This window comes from Hyla sarda, chromosome 1, assembly GCF_029499605.1.
Source record: "Hyla sarda isolate aHylSar1 chromosome 1, aHylSar1.hap1, whole genome shotgun sequence".
NCBI lineage: Eukaryota > Metazoa > Chordata > Amphibia > Anura > Hylidae > Hyla > Hyla sarda.
Window position 1 is genome coordinate 592,955,656 of NC_079189.1, and position 24,132 is coordinate 592,979,787.

The window sequence follows — 24,132 nt, forward strand, 5'->3', positions numbered from 1 at the left end:
CCTGCATTGCTAATAGTCCAGTGACGGAGCAGGAACGGAGGTGGGTAAGTGGCCTTGTGATCACCGTATCCAGCCATTTATACAGGTGGCCGTATACTGCATTAATGTAGCAGAGCGCAACTGCCTCTGCTACTTTTGCAAAACTACAACTTCCATCCTGCCCGGACAGCCTTTGGCTGTCTGGGCATGCTGGGAGTTGTAGCCCCTTCACTTTATGACTAAGCTAAGCTACACCCCACGCTAAACTCTCTAAGCTACACTTCATCTGCCTGTAAAACTAAGTTAGCTACACTACACCCGTGTACAACTACGCCAACTATGCTAGAACTGGACTAACACTACACTACGCTAACTACTCTAAGACTACGCTACGCTAAATACGCTAAAACTGTGCTAATGCTACACTAAACTAAATACATTAAAACTGCGTTAAAACTAAGCTACACTAAATACGCAAAAACTGCGCTAACACTACGCAAAAACTGCGCTAACACTACGCAAAAACTGCGCTAACACTACGCAAAAACTGCGCTAACACTACGCAAAAACTGCGCTATCACTACGTTAAATACACTAAAACTGTGCTAACACTACGCTATGCTAAATATGCTACAACTGCGCTAACACTATGCTACGCCTACTTTTGCTGTCTGGGCATGCTAGGAGTTGTAGTCCCTTCGCTGTCTAATCTAAGCTAAACTACAACTCCCAGCATGCCTGGGCTGCCTTTAGCTGTCTGGGCATGCTGGGAGTTGTAGTCCCTTCGCTCTCCAGGCCAGCAAGCTGCACAACAAAATCCTCCAAGCAGAACAGAAGTTTGTGAATCATCAAGGAGAAATCTGTCGAGTCAGGATTCAAGACATACGCGCTGTTACTCTGCAACCACAGACGGAGACAGTTATTTGGTGCCAGACCTGGGGTGAAAAATCAAGATTTCCAAGCGATCTTGGAGCCCATCGTGCTGGAAGATTGTACCTTGGTGCGAGCCGCTAGAAGCCTGGTGACAGTACGAAACAGGAAAGTTCCGGTAAGACTAATCTCTGAAGTTGCCGTCCGGCTACCCAAATATAACCCTGTGGCTAAACTGTACCATTTGGATGCAAGAGATGTGGTCTTGAAGTCACAAACGGCCCAACGAGGACCTGATCAGAGTCCAGCGGAACCCTGGTGGGTTCAACTGCAAATAGGGGACAAAGACACCCCCAGGGAAAAGGTGGATGGAGTCATCCAAGTCGCTAAACAATATCAAGAGGCTTTCAGCAAGTTCCCCACAGACTTTGGTAGGACCACGATGATCAAACATCGGATTCTCACTGGGGACAGTCTATCCATTAAGGAGAGGCATCGCCCTGTGGATCCTGGAATGTATCAGACCATAAAGAAGATGCTCGTTGAAATGAAAGAGGCTGATGTTATCCAAGAAAGCCAGAGCCCTTGGGACGCACCTTTGGTCCTTGTGAAGAAAAAGATGGGACTATCCGCTTTTGCGTAGATTACCGGAAACTGAAAGGCCTAACTCACAAGCATGCCTATCCTCTCCCCCGTACTGAAGAATCCTTGACTGCACTGGGGTCTGCCGCCTAGTTTTCCACACTGGACCTGAGAAGCGGTTACTGGCAGGTACCAATGGTGGAGGAGGATAGAGAGAAGACAGCATTTGTGACCCCCATGGGACTCTTCGAGTTCAAAAGCATGCCCTTCGGACTGTGCAATGCACCAGCTACTTTACAGCGCTTAATGAAGCGATGTTTGGGACATCTCAACTTCCAGAGTGTTCTGCTGTATCTAGATGACGTCATTGTCTATTCCCGGACATATCAGGAGCACCTGGACCACCTGAAAGAGGTTTTCCAAGTCCTTATCCAACATGGGCTCAAGGTTAAACCCTCTAAATGTCACTTGTTGAAGCCGCAAGTACACTATCTGGGACATGTCGTCAGTGCCCAAGGAGTTCAGCCTGATCCAGACAAAGTGAGTGCTGTGAGAGAGTGGCCTACACCCAAGACAGTGCGAGACGTCCGAAGTTTCCTGGGATTTGCTGGTTATTACCGGCACTTCATCCCCCACTTTGCCCAAATTTACGGACCCTTGACAGTTACTGAGAGGAACTGCCCGGGAGAATTATAAAGGGAGGCTACCCATACAGTGGGCCAAAGATCAAGAAAATGCCTTCCGAGCCCTGAAATACCTCCTCACGGAATTTTGGCGTATCCTGATTACAGCCTACCGTTCCGTTTATATACAGATGCTAGCTTTGAAGGTCTGGGAGCAGTCTTATCTCAGGTACAAGATGGCAAAGAGAGGGTAATTGCCTACGCCAGCCGACATCTCCGAGGCGCCGAAAAGAATGACTAACTAGAGCTCCTTTAAACTGGAGCTCCTGGCCTTGGTCTGGGCCATTACACAGAGAAGTTTAAAGACTATCTGGCCACTACTCCCTTCACGGTATACACTGATAACAACCCCTTGGCCCATTTGAACACTGCTAAGTTGGAGGCTCTTGAACAACGCTGGACCTCCCGGTTGGCCAACTATGATTTCAACATCAAGTACCGCAGCAGAAAAACTAACGTTAATGCGGATGTACTTTCTCGCATGGCCCCAGGGGAAGCACCTCCTGCTGAAGATGTGTGGGAAGATGTGGAGATGCCTCCCTTATACCAAAGATTCGTGAGCCAGAGTGCTCTAACTGCCCAGGAGGGTGACGAACCTGAATCTCTCAAAGTCCCTGAAGATTTATCCACATGGAAGACACTTCAGGATGAAAGCCGGGTTATCGGGGACCTCTTAGACTATTGCCTCCATAAGAAAGTGCCCACTCAGCTGCACAAGACCCAAGGGGACTTGGAATTGAAACGGCTGTGGCAACAGAGGAATCGCCTGTTCCTGCACAAGGGGTTGGTATACCGAAATTCCCTGGACCCAGTTTCCGGAGATCGCATACATCAGCATCAGATTGTGGTCCCTAGAAGAGATACAGCCATGACCAGTCCGGGCATTTCGGGGTCCATAAGACTGAAGCCACCGTTAGAAGATTTTACTGGATAGGAATGCGGGGAGCTGATCGAGAAATGGTGCGCTGAATGCTCCGTGTGCAATGAATCCCCAGAGGGACGCAAGGGCCCCTTTACATCCCATCTGTACAGAGAGACCGAACCAGATTGTTGCCTTGGATCATGTGAAGCTGGCCCCCACTCGATCTGGCTACTGCCATGCTCTGACCATGGTGGATCATTACTCCAAGTGGGTGGTCGTGGTCCCTATCAAGGACCTTACCGCCAAGACAGCTGTTCAGCTCTTCTATCGTCATTGGATCCAACCTCTGGGGTGTCCCGAATCGGTCCTCAAGGATCGGGGAACCGCCTTTGAAACCCAGTTGTTCCAAGAACTTTGCCAGTTTCATGACTGCAAGAAGCTTCCCGACGACGGCCTACCATCCACAAGGGAATGGGCTCTGCGAGAGGATCAAGTGTTCATCCAAATGCTCAGAGCTGCCTCTGTCTCGAAGCACGAAGAGTGGCCCCGGTTGTTGCCTGGAAATTTACAACAACACTGTCCACTGTTCTACAGGGTATACGCCCTTTTTCCTGATGATGGGCCGACACGGCCAATTACCAAAGGATCGGACCTTTGGGCTGCAGGCACCCTTCAATTACCCACAGGTTTCCCAAGGATGGGTGTCGGAGCACCAAGAAGAATAGAGGAGGCCAAAAACATTGTTGAGAAGAAAATGGGTGAAGTTCATGAGTGTCAGTAGAAAGATTATAATCGACATGCTTCAGCTCAGCCCTTACAGCTTGGAGATGAGGTGTGGCTCCGAAAGTTCCCTAGGACCCATAAATTGGACTCATTGTGGTAAACGGAACCCTATATCATTACTGCAGTCCCTTACCCTGAAACGGATGTATATGAGATACAGAAAGAAGGGTACTAGCCGCAGGTGGTCCACAGGAACAGAATAAAAGTGTGCCTGAAAGAAGACCTGCTTGGACCACCTCCATCTACTCCACCTCCAACAAGGCCAGTGAGAGAACATGTGCCGGGAGAAGGAATTCATCCCACCATGGACGTTCCTCTGTTCCCCTCTCATCAGCCTACCATGTATTGGGGGTATACCGTTTCCAGCTCCACCCAGCCAGCCGCCAATGGTTGCTCCGCCCAGTCAGGTGCCAGTAGCCGTTCCACCCAGCCAGTTACCAATAGCTGTTGCTCCCTATCAACCACCATTGGTTACTACACCAAGCGTCAGTCCTACTCCTGTGGCTGCTCCAAGTCCTGATGCACCTTCTCCACCTGACTTCAGAGGACCTCCCAGTCCAACCGAAGATATTGCTTCTGTTACCAGCCTTCCAGCTGGTCCCTCGGGGACTGAAGTTCTTGAAGAATCACCAAGTGAAGAGACTCCTGATGACTCGGAGGTGGTGTTGCGGCGGTCTCAAAGGACTACACAGGGTAAACTACCCTTAAGGTATCAAGATTCACATTCAGTACCTACAGACATAGTACCTTTGATAACTCACTTCAATGCACTACCTATATATTTTCAGTACTCTAAATTGCTCACTTAAATGTACTACCTCAGTCTACTTCAGTACATACAGAAAAATAAAAGTATATCTCACATTGTGCCGCCCTTCGGGAAGCACAAACAGCAAGTCACAACACCAGAAGGAAGAGGTGACCGACTAGTAAGTCCTAACGGCCTGAACCACATCCAGCTTTTGCAGCTGACGCTCCCGGGGATAAGGGGCCAAGCAGAAGGAAGGCAACACAAAATCTTCATTCAGGTGGAAAGAAGAGACGACTTCAGGCTGGAAAGAAGGCACCGGTCAAAAAACCACCTTGTCCTGATAAGGAATCAGGAAGGGGGAACAGCAAGAGAGGACTGCCAATTCCGAAACATGGTGAATGGACATGACTGCAACCTGGAAGGCAACCTTCCAAGAGAGAACCCGAAGAGAGACCTGCAGAAGCGCCTCAAACAGAACGCCCTGAAAAGCATCCAGAACTTGGTTAAGGTCCCAGGGCATAGTAGGGGACCAGTACGGGGGAACCTCATGAGCCATGCCCTGCAAACGTACAGACATGTGGATCGGATGCCAGGGGACGTTGGAAGAGGAGAGAAAGAGCCAAAACCTGCCCCTTGATTGAGCTCAGTGCAAGGCGTCTTTCCAAACCAGACTGCAAAAAGGACAAGATGTTAAGGAGAGAAAGAGGTGAGAGATAGGCACACCAGCTGCCCGCCAAGTATGGTGGTATATCTTAGCAGGCGAGGGCTTCTGCGCATGAAGCATGGTCGGGATGACCCTGGCAGAAAAAACCCTGAGCCCTCAAAACCGCGGTTTCAACCGCCATGCCATCAAACGCAGGAGAAGTAAATTGGGGTGGCAGAGGGGACCTTGCATGAGCAGGCCGGGGTGGTTTGGAAGACGAAAGGGAACGTCTATGATGAGACGAACCAGTCTGCATACCAACCGCGACGAGGCCAATCCGGTACTACCAGAATGCCAGAGATGTCTTGATTTTCGGGATGATCCTGGGAAGCAGATGGAAGAGGTAGGGGAGAGAGAAGGGTGTCCGAAGAACCACCAGAGCATCCACCGCTATCGTTAAGGGATCCCGGGACCGGGTGACAAAGCGCAAAACCTTCCTGTTCCAGCAGGACGCAAACAGGTCCACGTCCGCAGTCCCCCAGCGATGACATATTTGAGCGAAGACCTCCGGGTGGAGGGACCACTCTCTCTGGGATCGGCCGTGGAGCAACAAAGAAAGTCCGACTCCCAATTGTTCACCCCAGGAATATGGACCGCCGAGATGGTGGGAATGTGTCTTTCCGCCCAGGACAGAATCCTTGCCACCTTCTGTATTGCCAGTGCACTGCGGGTACAACCTTGGCGTTGTCCGTTTGTACCCGCACCGGAAGGTGGCGAAGAAGCTGTTGCCAATGAAGGAGGCACAGGAAGATTGCCCGAAGCTCCAGCACATTGATGGGGAGATGGGACTCTTGGGAGGACCACCGACCTTGAACCGTCTTGAAGACACCTCCCCAGCCGAGAAGACTCAAGTCTGTGGTCAGGACCTGCCATGACACTTTGATGAGCAGGTTGTCCAGGTAGGGGAACACAGAAACCCCTAGAGAGTGGAGAATAGCCACTACCCCTGCCGGTGTCTTGGTAAAGACCTAGGGAGCTGAGGCCAGCGCGAAGGGCAGAGCCACAAACTGAAAATGACCCACAGGAATGGCAAACCAGAGGAACTGCTGATGGGCCAGAATGATAGGAATGTGCAGGTAAGCGAATCCGTGCGGCACAAAATTTTGGGGCAAAAGGGAACTCTTGCCCCCGGGTAGCCTCAGAAATAATCTCGTCTAGCCATTTGCTGAAGAGACGAGAGCTCAAAATCGGCAACTCCATAAGAGAACGCTTAGAGGCGGCGTCAGCATTCCACGCCTTAAGCCACATGGAGCATCGGAGAGCAACAATGTTGCCGGAGGCAAAGGCTGACTCTAGAGATGCCAAGCAGAGGTATTCACTTGCATTGGAGAGTTGAGAAGCCCGAACGGACAGCGCTTTGGACACCCAGGTAGAGGCGAAAGCAGGCAACAAAGCCGAACCGGCCGATCCATATGCAAATTTGGCCAAATTTTCTATGCACTTGTCGGAGGGGTCCTTAAAAGAGGCCGCATCTACCAGTAGCAGAGTTGGTCAACCGCGACACGGGGATCCACCGTAGGTGGAGAGGTCCATTTGGCGACCAGGTCATGTGGAAAGGGTAAGACAGCTCGAAGCTTCTTGGCCCCCAGGAAGCGTTTTTCTGGGTGCTTCCACGCTGTTTCCAACAGCTCATCAAATTCCGAGTGGGAACTAAAGACCTTGGGGGAACGACGTGTGCGGCGAAAGGACACTTCAGGATGGCAGACACCAGACTATCCACCATGTTCGACATACGGTACACCTCCTCTGAGTAATCCGCAAGGGGACCAGAAGCACACCGTGGGGTCCTGGGAGAGGTAGACCGGGGGAACGCAGCCCAAGCTGAGGACTCAGGAGAAGAATCCGAAGATAGTCGACCAGGAAGGCCGCGAGAAGCCGCAGAGAGGGGGCTCGTACTCACCTGAGTCTTTGACCTGGAGGGGTGAACGGTCCATACTCTATGCACCGTGCCCCTAGCGGGCAGACTGGGAATCAGGCAGCGCCATGCTCCTATCGCCCCAACCTAGAGAAAATAACAAAGGAAAGAAAACCTAACTAAACATAGAAACTAGGAAAAAAAAGCTAAAGTTAGAAGACCAGGTCTGGAGAGCTCCAGACCTGTGTCTGCCTCCTACTGACCTAAAGCTAAAACTGATTAGTCAGGGGACGTGTATATCCAGCCAGGAGGAGCAGACTTGTTTTTTGCCTAGTGTCAGCCTCTTAGTGGCAAGCAGCATATACACATGGTACTTGTGTTCCCCAATTGAAGCGATCGAGAATATATATATATATCTCATTGCCAGTTCCCCCCTTTCTATTCTACATGGCATCTTTGTTAGTCAACTCTGGTTCCGCATGGCGTATTCAATGAAGCAGCGTATTTGTTGCTGCTGCATATTTTGCTACCCATTGACTTCAATGGGTAGGAAAATACGCAGCTGCATCAAATACGCTATGTGGAACCATATCCTTAATGTCCAAATCCAGAGGGGCTACAATGCAGCAAAGGAGCCTACCATGTAAGTCCCAGAATCCTGGCTAAATCTGTCATCCAGCGAGGAGTACTGGTACCCTCTCCAGGAACTCTACAACTACTTGAGACACTTTTGGACCAACCAAAAAATTTAAATCAAAATGTTTAAAGGTGTATTGAAGAGGCTTCTGGTTAGATGCTCTAGTGCAGGTTTGTGCAGTAGGGCTCAGAACAAGACCATGGTATGGTAGTAAAAACTATTGAAAGTAAGGTACAGCTCTATGACAAACTGTATTTTGAGAACATGGTTGACCCAATATTATTGGTATTTGTATGACAGGTAAATAGAGCACCAATTGGACTACATTTTAGTGGCTTTAAAGTTGTGTCACAGTGTGGGGTGCCACGTGAGCTTAGTCTGGAAAGGACTGAAACAGGCACTGTGATCCAGAAGAATTCTGGGATATCTTTTGGATCACTGGATTGTGTACATAGGGGGCTGTTTAGAAAATTTGGCTGTATGCTACAGGTGTATGTCAGAATATAAAGGAAAAAAAGAAAATTAGTCTACTATGAATTTGGGTGCCTACAAACAAAACTTTGGTCAACAGAACCCTATGGCTACACTGCCATATATCAGGATAACTTTTTGATGCAATAGCCTGGGTGTGCTAAGATAATCAATACGGTTAGGATTCTGAGGTGCAGTCGGGAACAAAATACAAATTAGTAGGGTTAGGGTCAACTATAGATTTTTAAACTTCTAGTGAAATGGAATGCACCCAGAATTGAGAATATGGCTGATGTTTTCCAAAAGAAGCAAAAGTGTTCATAGGCAATATTTCAGTGATATTTAAAGTGCATGAGCCTCGTCAAGCTGATGGTCTATCCTCTGGGCAGACCATTATTGTTAGTTCAGAGGGGGTACCCCACGAACTAGCGTGCCCACTCGTGTGAGCATCATAGCCTCTTCAATGTTTAGCAGCAATCATATCTGCATTGCTATACTTTTCAGTGGCTGCGCCGTAAGGTACTGTAACATTGCCCTCACACAAGCATTGGGCTTATCAAATCAAGGATGAATTAACCTCTTAAGGACGCAGGGCGTACCTGTACACCCTGTGCCCGGTATAAAATGCGGGGTCACGCCACGACTCTGCGTCATACCGGGTCGGTCCAGGCAGCTAATGACAGCCAGGACCCTGGGCTAATAGTGTGCGGCACCGATCGTTGTGCCGCACGCTATTAACCCTTTAGACGCGGCGTTCAAAGTTGATCGCCGTGTCTAAAATGAAAGTAAGCGCTTCCTGGTAGCTCAGTCGGGCTGATTCGGACCATCGCGGTGAAATCGCGATGTCCCGATCAGCTAGAACACGAGTGGAGGTCCATCACCTGCCTTTGTCTCGTCTGAAATCCAGGCTTGCACGGCAATGATCTGTGTATGAGTTAGGTATGTGCAGTGAAATAGCCACCAGGGGGAGCTATAACACTGCAAAAAAATTTAAAAAAAAATAAACATAATTTAACACCTTCCCTAATAAAAGAATCACCCCCTTTTCCCATTTAAAAAAATAAAAATAAAATTAAATGTTAATAAAAATATGTGGTATCGCTGCATGTGGAAATGTCCAAACTATAAAAAAAAAATTGTTAATTAAACCACACGGTCAATGGCGTACGCACAAAAAAATTCCAAAGCCCAAATTTGCGTATCATGAAAAAAATTAATAAAAAGCGATCAAAAAGTCCGATCAATATAAAAACATGGCTCAAAAAAATTAGCCCTCATGCCGGCCCGTAGGCGGAAAAAATAAAAGTTATAGGGGTCAGAAGAGGACAATTTTAAACGTATGAATTTAGCTGCATGTACAGTGGGGATCAAAAGTTTGGGCACCCCAGGTAAAAATTTTTATTAATGTGCATAAAGAAGCCAAGGAAAGATTGAAAAATCTCCAAAGGCATCAAATTACAGATTAGACATTCTTATAATATGTCAACAAAAGTTAAATTTTATTTCCATCATTTACACTTTCAAAATAACAAAACAAAAAAAAGGCGTCTGAAAAAGTTTGGGCACCCTGCAGAATTTATAGCATCCACTGCCCCCTTTGCAAAGCTGAGACCTGCCAGTGTCATGGATTGTTCTCAATCATCTGGGAAGACCAGGTGATGTCAATCTCAAAGGTTTTAAATGCCCAGACTCATCTGACCTTGCCCCAACAATCAGCACCATGGGTTCTTCTAAGCAGTTGTCTAGAAATCTGAAACAGAAAATAGTTGATGCTCACAAAGCTGGAGAAGGCTATAAGAAGATAGCAAAACTTTTTCAGATATCAATATCCTCTGTTCGGAATGTAATTAAGAAATGGCAGTCATCAGGAACAGTGGAAGTTAAAGCAAGATCTGGAAGACCAAGAAAAATATCAGACAGAACAGCTCACAGGATTGTGAGAAAAACAGTTCAAAACCCATGTTTGACTGCACAATCCCTCCAGGAGACAGTGGAGTTGTGGTACACTATTCCACTATAAAGAGATACTTGTACAAATATGGAAGTATGGTCTTCATGGAAGAGTCATCAGAAGAAAACCTTTTCTACATCCTCACCACAAAAATCAGCGTTTGAACTTTGCAAACAAACATATAGACAAGCCTGATGCATTTTGGAAACAAGTTCTGTGGAGGTTAAAAATGAACTTTTTAGCCGGAATGAGCAAAGGTACGTTTGGAGAAGGGGAACAGAATTTAATGAAAAGAACCTCTGTCCAACTGTAAAGCATGGGGGTGTATCAATCATGCTTTGGGGTTGCATTGCAGCGAGTGGCACAGGGAACATCTCACGAGTAGAAGGAAAAATGGATTCAATAAAATTTCTGCTAATTTTGGATGCTAACTTGATGCCATCTGTGAAAAAGCTGAAGTTAAAGAGGATGACTTCTACAAATGGATAATGATCCTAAACACACCTCGATATCCATGGGGGGGGGGCTACATCAAGAGGCGTAAACTGAAGGTTTTGTTATGGCCTTCACAATCTCCTGACCGCAACATAATTGAAAATCTATGGTTAGACCTTAAAAGAGCAGTGCGTGACAGACAGACCAGAAATCTCAAAGAACTGGAAGACTTTTGTAAGGAAGAATGGGCAAAGATACCTCAAACAAGAATTGAAAGACTCTTGACTGGTTACAAAAAGCATTTACAAGCTGTGATACTTGTCAAAGGGGGCAGTACAAGATATTAACTCTCTAGGGTGCCCAAACTTTTGCAGATGCCATTTTTTTTGTTTTCTGTTATTTTTAAAGTGTAAATGATGGAAATAAAATCTAACACTTGTTGACATATTATAAATGTCTAATCTGTAATTTGATGCCTTTTGGAGATTTTTCCATCTTTCCTTGGCTTCTTTATGCACATGAATGCAAATTTTTACCTGGGGTGCTCAAACTTTTGATCCCCATTGTAGTTATGATTTTTTCCAGAAGTAAGACAAAAACAAACCTATATTAGGGTGGGTTCACACTACGTTTTCTCCCATACGGGAGCGCATACGGCAGGGGGGAGCTAAAACCTCGCGCTCCTGTATGTCATTCATTTCAATGAGCCGGCCGGAGTGAAACGTTCGGTCCGGTCGGCTCATTTTTGCGCTGTATGCGCTTTTACAACCGGACCTAAAACCGTGGTTGACCACAGTTTTAGGTCCGGTTGTAAAAGCGCATACGGCGCAAAAATGAGCCGACCGAACGTTTCACTCCGGCCGGCTCATTGAAATGAATGACATACAGGAGCGCGAGGTTTTAGCTCCCCCCTGCCGTATGCGCTCCCGTATGGGAGAAAACGTAGTGTGAACCCAGCCTAAGTCGGGTATCATTTTAACCGTATGGACCTAAAGAATAAAGATAAGATGTAATTTTTACCGAAGAATGCACTGCGTAGAAACTGAAGTACCCAAAATTTACAAAATGGCATTTTTCTTCAATTTTGTCGCACAATGAATTTTTGCGCTTCGCCGTGAATATTTTGGTAAAATGACTGTCACTGCAAAGTAGAATTGGTGGCGCAAAAAAAGCCATAATATGGAATTTTAGGTGCAAAAATGAAAGTTATGATTTTTAGAAGGTGATGAAAAAATGAAAATGCAAAAAATGAAAAACCCTGCGTCCTTAAGGGGTTAAAAGAACATATTGGGAAGGTAATATATTGTAACACCAGTTTACATTAATAGGGAGATTTTTTGTACTTACCGTAAAAGCCCTTTCTCGAAGGATCCACAGACTATGGTTATACACTGCTGTCTCTAGGAGATTTGACACTATGGCAACAGAAAAGTCAGCTCCTCCCAGCAGGGTATACCTGCCTCCAGGTCACTGAGCTTATCAGTATCAGTCCTAGAGCAATGGGAGACCGACAGGTCAAAGAAAAGACCATGAACTGCCCGAGAACCAGAAATAAATAACTGAACACACCCTCGGACAGATAACTGAAACGGAACATCAGAAAGGGTGGGAGCTGTCCCCCCCCCCCCCATTGGATCCTTCGAGAAAGATTTTACGGTATCCTTTTCTCTATCGGCTCCATTGGGGGACACAGACCATGGGACGTACCAAAGCCGTCCCTTGGGTGGGCAGAGAAACAGGCAGACTGCTGAACCACTGCTGCCTGCAACACTTTACGGTCCAGACTAGCATCAGCCGATGCGAAGGTATGAACCTGGTAGACCCGAAAAGTATGCAAAGACGACCAGGTGTCTGCCTTACAGATTTGCGAGGCCGAGGCCCTGTTGCAGAGGGCCCAGGATGCTCCAACAGAAAGGGTGGAATGAGCCAAAAACCTAAAGGGTGGGATCTTCCCCTTGCAGCGTTAAGCTTCCGCAATAGCAGATCGGATCCACCGTGAAATGGTGGCCTTGGAAGCAGGTTGTCCCTTATGACGACCTTCCGTAAGGACGGAAAAGGAATCGCACTGACGAAAGGAAGAGGTGACAGAGAGATAGGTCCTAACCGTCCGTACCACATCCAGTTTTTGGAGTAAACGCTCCCTGGGATGAGAAGGAGCGGAACAAAAAGGACGGAAGGACGATGTCCTCATTGATATGAAAAGCCGAAACAACCTTTGGTAAAAAAGGAAGGATCCGGACGGAAAACAACCTTGTCCTGATGAATCACCAGAAAAGGAGAGCGGCAGGAAGGAGCTGCCAGTTCAGACACCCTCCGAATGGAGGTGATAGCTATAAGGAAAGCCACCTTCCAGGAAAGGAGGCTAAGAGAAATCTCCCTTAGGTTTAAAGGGCGCACCTTGCAGGGCACCTAGGACCAGGTTTAAGTCCCAAGGGGGAGAAGGGGACCGATAAGGAGGGGGAGAAGGGGACCGATAAGGAGGGGCAGCATGAGCCACGCCCTGGAGAAAGGTTAGGAGATGAGGGCGTGGCTCATGCGCCAGAGGGCGCTGAAAAAGAATAGATAAGGCCGAAACCTGACCTTTAAGGGAGCTGAGAGCCAGCCCCTGTTCCAAGAAAGACGACGGGTAACAGAAAAAAAAAATCACAGGAGAGAAGGCCAAAGATTCGCACCAACGAAAATAAGACCGCCAAGTACGGTGGTAAATTTTTGCAGAAGAGGGCTTGCGAGCCCTGAGCATGGTGTGAATCACCTGCGAAGATAAACCGTGGGCCCTTAAAACCGCGGTCACAACCGCCATGCCGTCAAACGCAGCAACTGTAAACTGTGGTGGCAAAGGGGACGCTGTGACAGGTCTGGCAGAAGACGCAACGCAGGAGCCTGACTACGTTGGCGTACCATGCCCTTCGGGGCCAGTCTGGAGCCACGAGAATGGCGGGGACGCCCTCTGCTTTGAGCTTCCTCAGGACCCTGGGAAGGAGAGGAAGGGGAGGGAACAGATAGGGGAGGGCAAAGCCAGACCACGGAATCACCAAGGCATCTACTGCTATGGCTAGGGGATCCCGGGACTTCGACAAACTGAGGAATCTTCTAGTTGTGTCGGGACGCGAAGAGGTCCACGTCTGGAGTGCCCCAGAAGTCGCAGATCTGCGTGAACACCTCTGGATGCAGAGACCACTCGCTGGGGTTGGCCGAGGACCGTCTGAGAAAGTCAGCTTCCCAGTTGAGCACTCCCGGAATGTGAATCGCCGAAATGGCCGGAACCCTGTGTTCTGCACAGAGTAGATTCTTTGTGACTTCGGCCATGGCTGCAGTGCCGCCTTGCCGGTTGATGTACGCCACGGCCGTGGCGTTGTCCGACTGGACCCGGACAGGGCAGACCTGAAGAAGGGACTCCCAATGGAGCAGACAGATGGATCGGCCTCAGTTCCAAGATGTTTATGGAAAGGGTTTCTCTGGGAGAATAGCTGCCCTGAACCGTCCGGTCCCTGAAAACACCACCCCAGCCCGACAGACTGGCATCCGTTGTGACCACCTGCCAATGGAGGGGAAGGAATGATCGCCCCTGAAGAAGCAGGGGGGACCGGAGCCACCAGAGAAGTGACGGACGAGACCGTAGAGATAGAACAATCTTGCGGTCGAGAAACAGAGACCTGTCCCTTCGAGAGAGAATTGCCAGCTGAAGAGGGCGGTAATGAAACTGGGCAAAGGGCACAGCTTCCATGCCTGCCACCATTCGACCCAGGTCTTCCATGCAAAGACGGATGGAAACTGGGACCGGCTTCCGAAGAGAGCGAATTCCCGACAAGAGTGTCAGTCGCTTGTCCGGCGGAAGGCGAATCCGAGCAGCGGCCATGTCGAATTGAAGCCCCAGAAAGACCAGGGACTGAGTGGGGGAGAGGACAGACTTGTTCCGGTTGACCATCCACCCGAATCAAGATAATGTCTGGAGAGTGAGATCCACGTTCTCCAGATTCTGGGCTCTGGTGGGAGCCTTGATGAGGAGGTAGTCCAAGTGAGGAATCACTAAGACCCCTCTTGACCGTAACAGGGCAATCACTGGCGCCAGGATCTTGGTAAAGACCCGAGGAGCAGTGGCCAGGCCAAAGGGGAGGGCTACAAATTGAAAATTACCCTTCGGAACCGCTGAACGGGGAAATATTGGAACATGGAGGAAGGCATCTTTGACGTCCACTGAGGAAAGAAACTCCCCTTGATCCATGGACGCCACCACTGAACGGAGAGATTCCATACGGAAATGACGGATTAGAAGATGTTGGTTGAGACGCTTGAGATCCAAGATTGGCCGCACAGAACCGCCTTTCTTGGGGACCACAAAAAGATTGAAATAGAAACCCCGAAACCGTTTCTCGGAAGGAACCGGGACAATGACCCCCTGGATAAGAAGGGACTTAAGGGCCCCCCGAAATTCCCTCGCTAGTGAAGGAGACAGAGGGGCCCGGGGCTGAAAAACCAATCCCTCGGAAGGGAGGAAAATTCTATACGGTACCCATTGGACACCACGTCCCTGACCCAGGAGTCCTGAATGTGCGTTATACAGACGTCTCTAAAGAACGAGACACAACCTCCCACCTGAGAAAAATCTTTGGGTGGGAGCATCCCTTCATGCAGAAGTGGGCTTACGGGTTCCCGATTTGGCCACCGAACGTCCGGAACGGTCATCCGACTTCCAAGAGGGGCGCGCCCGGAAAGCAGGAACCTTTGTCCCGCAAAGGCGTCTGCCCAGACCCTTTATTGGAGCCAAAAGTCCGGAAGGACCGAAAAGAAGAGGACTTATTCCGGAAAGAAGTGTTAGCCTTGTTTTGGGGCAGTAAGGAACTCTTGCCACCCGTCGCCTCTGAGATAATCTCATCAAGGCACTTCCCAAAAAGCTGAGAACCGGTAAACGGAATTTCAGTTTGACTTTTTGGAGGCGGCATCTGCGTTCAATGCTTTAAGCCATATGGAGCGACGGAGGGCTACAAAGTTCCCGGTGGCAGATGTAGCATAACGGACTGACTGCATGGAAGCAGAACACAAAAAGTCTCCGGCTTTAGAACATTGAAGAGCTAGAGCAGACAATTCCTCTGTAGGGGCTCCTGAAAGAATACCCTGACTGAGTTGGGAATGCCAAACCGAAAGGGCCTTAGATACCCAGGCAGAAGCGAAGGTAGGAAGCAGGGAGGAACCGGCTGCTACGAAGGCATGCATGCTTCTTGTCTGCCGGATCCTTGAAAGCAGCCGCATCTGCCAGCGACAGCGTAGCAGCCTTGGAAAGGCGGGAAACCGGTGGGTCCACCGATGGAGAGGAAGTCCACTTAGAGATGAGGTCCTTGGCGAAAGGATATCGCACTTGAATCTTCTTAGAACCCTGAAATCCTACCAGGATGCCTGCAGGACAATTCCAGAATGGCGTCAAATTCAGCATGAGAGCTGGACACCTTGGGTGCCGGTCGGGCACGATGAAAGGAAACTTCTGGAGTAATGTCCGAAGTTCCTGGGTCTTCTAAATGAAAGGGGTCTCATATGGCCGAAACCAATGAGTTCCCCGTGTCCACTGTGTCCGATCGGTCCTCTGAGTCAGATGCCGAATCAGAAACCTCGTCCGCAAGTTCTCCAGGAGTGTGTGAACGAGTGGAGGCAGCCTCTGACCGGGTGCATAGCTTTGGAGAGCCAGAGCGGTGACCATGGGAACACCTTCAGGAAGAATGGCGTTTGCGGCCAGGAGGCGAGATCTACAAGGGGATCGCCCGTGTCTACCAGAAGACCCAGGTGATGAGTCCGAGGAGACACCTCTAGAACGCTGGTGAGAGTGTAAAGCATGGGGAGAGGGGGACCCTCTAGAGGGTCGGTGCAAGGTGGACCTCTCCAAGGCAGTCACCACAGAACGGGAGACCTGAGCCAAATCGGATATGGACTGGGAGAGGGAAGAAACTTAGGCTGGAGGGGCAGCCGAAAACACCGGGCCCTGCTAAAGAATCCGGGGCCGAAATGTCAGGCGGAGCAGTGGAGCAGGCAGAACAAGTGGGTTCAGCAGAACCTGCCATTTTTGAATTACAGCCTTTACAGATGTAATAAGTACTCCAGTTAACTGTTTAGAGGGAGGAACAGTTCTGGGCACGGACATAATAAAAAATGAACAATCTCACCCAAGCCTGTGTCCCCAGGGAGCTGCTGTGAGAACTCTGCTTAAAGTCAGTCAGAGAGAGAGAAACGCCGGCCAATAGTAATAGTAATAGGGCCGAGCTAGGTGCAAGGGCTCTGCTGATTGGCACTTGCAGCTCCCTTGCGTGCTCACAGCGCTGATTGGTGGCCAGTTCGCGCCCCTGTAGAAGCTCACAAAAAACACATTTAGAACTAATAATGGCGCTCGCTCCCGGCCCCGAGCGCACATGAGAAGGCATATGCGCCCGGGGGGAACGGAGCGGGCGAGAGCGGCGCCGGCAGCAGCCGAAAAGAAAGTAAAATGAAAGTAAAACGAGCGCTATGCGCTCGTAGAGAAAAGTGCCGAGCCGCGGCTGCCTTCAGCCCCAAAAAAGTGCCCCAAAACACTGACTGCCCAAAAGACTGCTCCCTCATATAATAAAGGTGCCCCTTTCCTGCAGGGAATATCCTATGGCCAGCCCCATCTCACACTGCTCAAGTATGAGCAAGTGGTCCCAAACTGGGAGACTCCAGATGTTGCAAGTCCGACCTAAGGGGAGGAAAAAATACTCACCTTAGTCTGAAGAACTGAAGGAAAAGAACTAACACATTCCCTAACTAGGAAAATAAAAAACCTGGTCTGAGGAGAACCCCAGACCAGTGTCTATCCTCCTTAGACACTAAGCTGAAACTGATCAGCGCAGTGACCTGGAGGCGGGTATACCCTGCTGGGGGGAGCTGACTTTTCTGTTGCCATAGTGTCAAACCTCCTAGAGACAGCAGCGTATATCCATGGTCTGTGTCCCCCAATGGAGCCAATAGAGAAATATATATATATATATATTTTAACTCTGCCCCCAAATACCTTTTCTGAGGGTCCATTTTCCAGCAAATGTATACAGTGAGCCCAATCTGGTGCTCGTCTGCCAGGTAACCATAACTGTGAGACCCAGAGACGTACAAGGTAATGGCTTAGGATCTTGCGCTGGGTACGATACCACAGGAAATAAAATAAAGAAAACAATTGCCACACATTACTATAGCTATAGTTTACAAAATAAAAAGTAAAAATAATATATGTATGATATATGTATTTGGCAGTTGTGCTCTAAGCAGAATATGTACTGGTGAATGATTTCCAGTTTTACTGCCATCTTGTGTTCAGATTTGGTATTTCCAGGATTTAAATAGCTGGATTCAGTGTTTGTTTTGCACCTAATAGTATAATTAATTTTATATTAAAATAAATTGTGTGTGTGAGACACTATTCTATCTCACAAAATTTCAGAGAGATGTTTTAATGTCCATCTCTAGGATCATTCATTACCTGTTTACAGGTCTGCCAGCGATCATTACATTTTCCTTTTTCCACATAATGCCTTTTTCTTTATTCCTGACACAAGTTCCATTAACCAGCTGGTCAGCCGTGTACCACTTAGACCCCTGCCGATGTAACATTAAAGGGAAATTCTAAGGATTGACCATCATTGTAAGTCTGGAGAGCCCCTTTTAAATAAAGGTTACCCATTATTGTAACAAAAACACAATGCTTAGCAGTTGTATATTTTTTTGCTTATATAAATACCAATCTCAGATTATGGCCATCTTGATCACTCCCTGATACATGAAGGGGGTAAGCAGTTCAGAGAGGAAAAAAAAAAAAAAAAATTTTATTTCTATTTGTTCCAAACTATGCTTTTCCTATATCCATTTACACCTTTTATCTTTAACCAAAAATTACCTAAAAAGGAAAATAAAATAAAAATAACCCATTTGAAGACCTAAACTGAAATTTATATAATTAATAAAAAAAACTCAAAACCAAACTGCAAAAAAAAAAAAAAAAAATGAAATTGAAACATTTAAGGAATAAAAATTTTTTATCAAACATTCTTGAAAATGTGTTTGGCACAGTGCTAGTTCATAAAGATAAACACTAAATATTTCAAGATACAATAAAGTCAGGAGTTAAAATTTTGTCTATGTCCCTTCAGATAGAGGGCTGAAAATAAAAACATAGCGGTTATTTAAGCCTATACAAACTGTATTAACAATATTTATGCCTTGCGTGTATTTAGAAAAAAAAAAGTTACTTTTACATAGAAGACCTCAAAGTAATAATATAATAGGATTTTAAACAGATTTACATTAAGAAATTCAAATGGAAACAGACAAATAACAAAGAAGTAAAAAAATTTATTGCAGTATTTTCTCCAGCAGGTATTCTCGGGATCCCTTTTCGCGCTTAAAATTTCAGGGTGACTCAATACATCAAAAAAATCTACATTTACAAACAAAACAAAAAAAAATGTAAAAATAAAATAGAACTAATAAAAAATAATCTCCTGCAGATAATGTCATAGATACTGCATGCTCCCCTCCCCCCAACAGAATAAATTATGTGTTCAGAACATTCTGCCATTTTACAGCCTGGAAAAAAACGTAAAAAATAAAATTGATGCTTCTCCTGAAAACCGGGCTAAGCTAAAGAAAGCCATCCGCTGCTAGGTTAAACTCCAAGAACACTTTATTAAGAACATTAACAGACTAATTTTCAACATTCACTTGTTTATTTTTTGTAATTTTTTTTCGCTTTTTTTTAAACAGAAAGTATTCTTCAAGATATAAACAAATTTTTGTTAAACTATAATACAGTGGGAGTAAAAATGAACTGAGAAGTTTCTGCTGTACAACAGCGAAGGAAGCTCCCACAACAATGTTTTCCAAACATTTCCTTCAGGCGGCCAAGTTCCCATTCTTACGCTTCATAAAACTGATCTTTAAATTTTTGTTTTTTTTTCTCTCGTGTTTTAATTTTTTGCCAGAATGCTGAGATTTCAAGTTTATGACTTTTTTTTGTATTTTTGTATTTTTTCCTGTAAATTTTGGCTGCAAATATACAAATGTATTATTAGCTGGAAGTCCCATCCTTGGCTGCATACAGCGATCGTAAAGTCTGAGCAACTTTATTAGTCAGCTTATTTCCGCTCGTTAGCGCTATTTTTTTGTAAATGATGTCCGACTCTTTAATTGTATCGACCCAAGGCACAAGCTTTCGTCCATCACGGCGTTTGGCCTCAGCCCAAGTGCCACTGTAGGAGCCCGCCATCCACTGAACACTGAACCCATGGCTGGTTTTCTGAACAACTTTTGCAATCTGTGGCCGATCCTTGTACTTTGGACAACAAATTGCAATTACATCCTGGACATCGACCGTCTCATTCATGTGGCCTGATAGATCTGAAGAGTCGGATAACCTTTTCGATTTTCTTAACTATAATGTAAAATGTAAAGGGAGAAAAAAAAAAGGTAGGAAAAAACTTAACTTGCAAAGTCAAAGGCTAAAGATCAACAACAACAACAAAGAAATGTAAACCCCAGGCACCGTGGTGAGATTTCCAGCACACACACAATCCAATCTGTGGGATGCATTGTAACCACCAGTGCCTATGGGGGAGTGTCAGGTCTTTAACGTGTACCACCAATTTTTTTTATTTTATTTTTTTACTGCTACCGCATTCCAAAAAAAAAAAAAAAAAAAAGTAAATTCTATAGTGTGTTACAATATTATAGCAAGAAATAGGGACAGAATAGAAGAGGAAATCTAAATTAAAATTACCTTTTACTTTGGATAAATCTCAATTTCTACGTTTTTTTTTGCCTTTTCCGCTAAACCCTTTCTACAAAAAAAGATGTATAAAAGGTTAAGTCTAGCTACAAAATAGCTTCTTACCCCCACAGCAAAATGACTTCATGAAATAGCCCTAACTTAAAAAGACCACAGCACAGGGACCAAACAACCATATTCACATCTCATCCCTTATCGAACACAAGCACAAGGACATACATCAGGCTTTAAAGGGTTTTTTTTGGTGACAAAAAGAGGGAAAAGATTTTTTTTTTTCTATTACACTACGTAACACCTGATGTAGGTTTTGCTGCAGGAAAGTACCTCACATTTTTGTAAGATGTACGTCCCTTCAGCACAGGGTTGGAGAATATTGAAGTCACCAATTCAGAGGATTGAAAATTTCTTCTCTATCAGTAGATATGGGTTAAGATACAAGTATTCTCACATACACGCCCAAAATATGATCACTCTAAAGTGGAGGAGAGGGGGGGGGGGGCATAAAAAAAACAACAACTATATATTAAAAACTAAAAAGGAAAAAAAAGAAAAGCCAAGAGGGGGGAAAAAAAAGGGATAATGTCCCCAGTCTGGATTCTGATCAGTGCTGTGGTAAGTAAAGTTTTCTCACAACTACCTCTGTTGTTAGAGTAGCCAGACTGACACAGGTGGTCTGCATGTCATCTTTTCTAACAACAAAGGATTAAAACTGATCATAATGACCCAGGTAAGAGGTAATTTGGAGGTATAAATAAAGCCTTGTCTGCTGACCATGCATACAACATAAATTAGTGGGAAAATAACACGAAGGAGCTTACTGGCAAAGAAGCAAGGAAAGCTTGGAGGCTTAGGAGGTAAGAAGCTAGCAACAGACCAAGAAGTGTGAAGGACAAAGCGGAAAGAGCAGGGGTTCATTTTAAAGACCAAAACTCATACACTCAGGAAACAGAGCAGCGAGGCATCCCAAAGGCTTGGATTAACCTACACGTTTCCACATGCAAAAAATCCCCAACCCACCCTTACACTGGCATATCATACACAACACAAACATTACACTACAACAATGATAAATGTACAGGATTAGTAATCTACATGCACAGAGCTCATGCACTGCTGTATTGAACGCACAGGATGGGCCTATACAGCAGCAGCATTAGTCTGGTCCACATGCCTACACACAGTGGAAGCAGTCAACTTGCAAATTAAATAAATCGCACATCATGTATGTCAGTGTCACAAGTAACAGGTCTATGTAGTGAACATTAGTTTGAGCTTTCACTGGGTGCAGGAGACATTTATTTAATCAATAATGACACAAGTTAGTTCAGTGTGTTACTTACTCCTGACGTGCCCCCAGCTTTCTCCTCCGCTTCACTTTCTTCTTCCTCAGTCTCAGCCACATTATTTTTAGGGCTGTTACCTCCAAGCAAATTGGTAATGGCTTTGTTTCTAGCATCTGTGCTAGCAGACACCTCTCCTTCCTCCTCTTCCTCATCAGGGTCCAAATGTTCCATGAGTAACTTGAACTGAAACAAGCATTTAAACAAACATGAATAAAAGGCAAATTATGGACACATCTGGGTACAGAATAAACCATTCTATCCAATCATATCTGGCCACAGTCATACATTGTTAGAGAAAGGATTTGAAAGTGGAATTCTGTCTTGGACAATTCCTACTTGTTAGAAGGGACCACTGACAAAGCTGATCATAAAGTATCCGCCTGCTGAGACTTCCAGCGATCAGCTGTATTATGTAGGGAAACCTGGAATTAAGGTGTTGCTGACATTTATATTAACTTGACATGTCAAATGTTGAGATTGGTTGGGGTCTCATTGCAGAGACCCCCTCCAATGGTTTGTCATAGCTGGGTGAAGCAAACTTTGCTCGACAGTCTGATTACAGGAAACTGGCTACTTTACAGTCTATTCAGATAGTCTCCTGCATTGAGCACACAGCTGGAAGCTTCACCCAGCTATAACCAACAATCAGAGAAGGTCTCAGCACTGAGACCCCGACCAATCTTAACTTATGACATGTTTGTGCCACAAGTCAAAACTTTATTTAAATGACAGTAACTAAGTGTTTACATTTCCCTGCAGTGCAACCACAGGTCAAAAAGCATGACACCATGCCCAGTAATACAAATAGTTTGACTTTAAAATGCAGGAAAGGACCAAGAAACAAGAGAAGATCTTTAACAGAGGTTAACAGTTCACAAAATGCAAGCAGTGTTCCCATGTGTAACAGATCATATAATCCCAACAAAGCACCAAGACTTATATAGATCAGGTATTAAAGAATTGGCTTTATTACTACATAAATGCAAAACATTTAAAATTCATAAAATACATGAAAGATTATAGAGTGTAATACTGGTATGAATCAAACAGAGACGAAGGATTAAAAGTGCCAACAGAAAATAAAGTTATTAGATAGGTGGATATAAGGTATTCTACCCACATAGAATAGGCAACCCTAGTAATGCCCCAAAGCTAAAAAAAAATCCAAAGTGCATAGCACTGAAATATAGTCTAATGGCAAAAAGATACAGAGTATCCAACAGAGGAAAAGTGACAAGTAAGCCTCCAACACCCCTGACATTTTGCTATAATGGCTTCTTCCGGGGCGCCCCATACATATAAGCACTTTTTTTTTTTTAAACATTGGGGCATTACTAGGGTTGCCTATTCTATGGGGGTATAATACCTTATATCCACCTATCTAATAACTATTTTCTGTTTGCACTTGCAAGCCTTCATCTGTTCGATTCATACCAGTATTACTCTCATATGAATTTTAAGTGTATGTGTTTTGCATTTAGGTATTAAGAATTTTTAATACCTGATCTACAATGCTCAAAAAAATAAAGAAACACTTAAACAACACAATGTAACTCCAAGTCAATGACACTTCTGTGAAATCACACTGTCCACTCAGGAAGCAACACTGATTGACAATCAATTTCACATGCTGTTGTGCAAATGGAACAGACAACAGGTGGAAACTATAGGCAATTAGCAAGACACCCCCAATAAAGGAGTGGTTCTGCAGGTGGTGACAACTCAGTTCCTATGCTTCCTGGCTGATGTTTTGGTCACTTTTGAATGCTGGCAGTGGTTTCACTCTAGTGGTAGCATGAGACAGAGTCTACAACCCACACAAGTGGCTCAAGTAGTGCAGATCACCCAGGATGGCACATCAATGTGAGCTGTGGCAAGAAGGTTTGCTGTGTCTATCAGTGTAGTGTTCAGAGCATAGAGGTGCTACCAGGAGACAGGCCAGTACATTAGGAGACGTGGTGGAGGATGGCAACAACCCAGCAGCAGGACCGCTACCTCCGCCTTTGTTCAAGGAGGAGCAGGAGGAGCATTGCCAGAGCCCTGCAAAATGAACTCCAGCAGGCCACGAATGTGAATGTCCACTCAAACGGTCAGAAACAGACTCCATGAGGGTGGTATGAGGGCTTGACGTCCAAAGGTGGGGGTTGTGCTTACAGCCCAACCCCGTGCAGGACGTTTGGCATTTGACCGAGAACACCAAGATCGGCAAATTCGCCTCTGGCGCCCAGTGCTCTTCACAGATGAAAGCAGGTTCACACTGAGCAGACGTGACAGAGTCTGGAGACACCGTGGAGAACCTTCTGTTGCCTGCAACATTCTCCACATGACCAGTTTGGCGGTGTGTCAGTAATGGTGTGGGGCGGCATTTCTTTGGGTGGCCGCAAAGCCGTAGCCTGACTGCCATTAGGTACCGAGATGAGATCCTCAGACCCCTTGTGAGAACATATGCTGGTGC

General features: G+C 46.1%; 1 protein-coding gene across 4 annotated transcripts in view; it reads right to left on the reverse strand.

Annotated features, from left to right (window-relative positions):
- Positions 1–18,610: 18,610 nt before the first annotated feature.
- The window catches only part of NIPBL (NIPBL cohesin loading factor), a 188,321-nt gene continuing 182,799 nt past the window's right edge, over positions 18,611–24,132 (reverse strand). For 2 of the 4 annotated variants that reach the window (XM_056546390.1, XM_056546398.1), the window contains exons 46-47: positions 21,675–21,860; positions 18,611–19,980 (exon numbers count right to left, since the gene is read on the reverse strand). In XM_056546390.1, coding sequence (XP_056402365.1) covers positions 19,618–19,980; positions 21,675–21,860 — 549 coding nt within the window. In that variant the 3' untranslated portion in view covers positions 18,611–19,617. Of the gene's footprint in view, positions 19,981–20,325; positions 20,387–21,674; positions 21,861–24,132 lie in introns of all 4 variants that reach the window. The other 2 variants (XM_056546403.1, XM_056546382.1) reach the window with 2 other exon arrangements.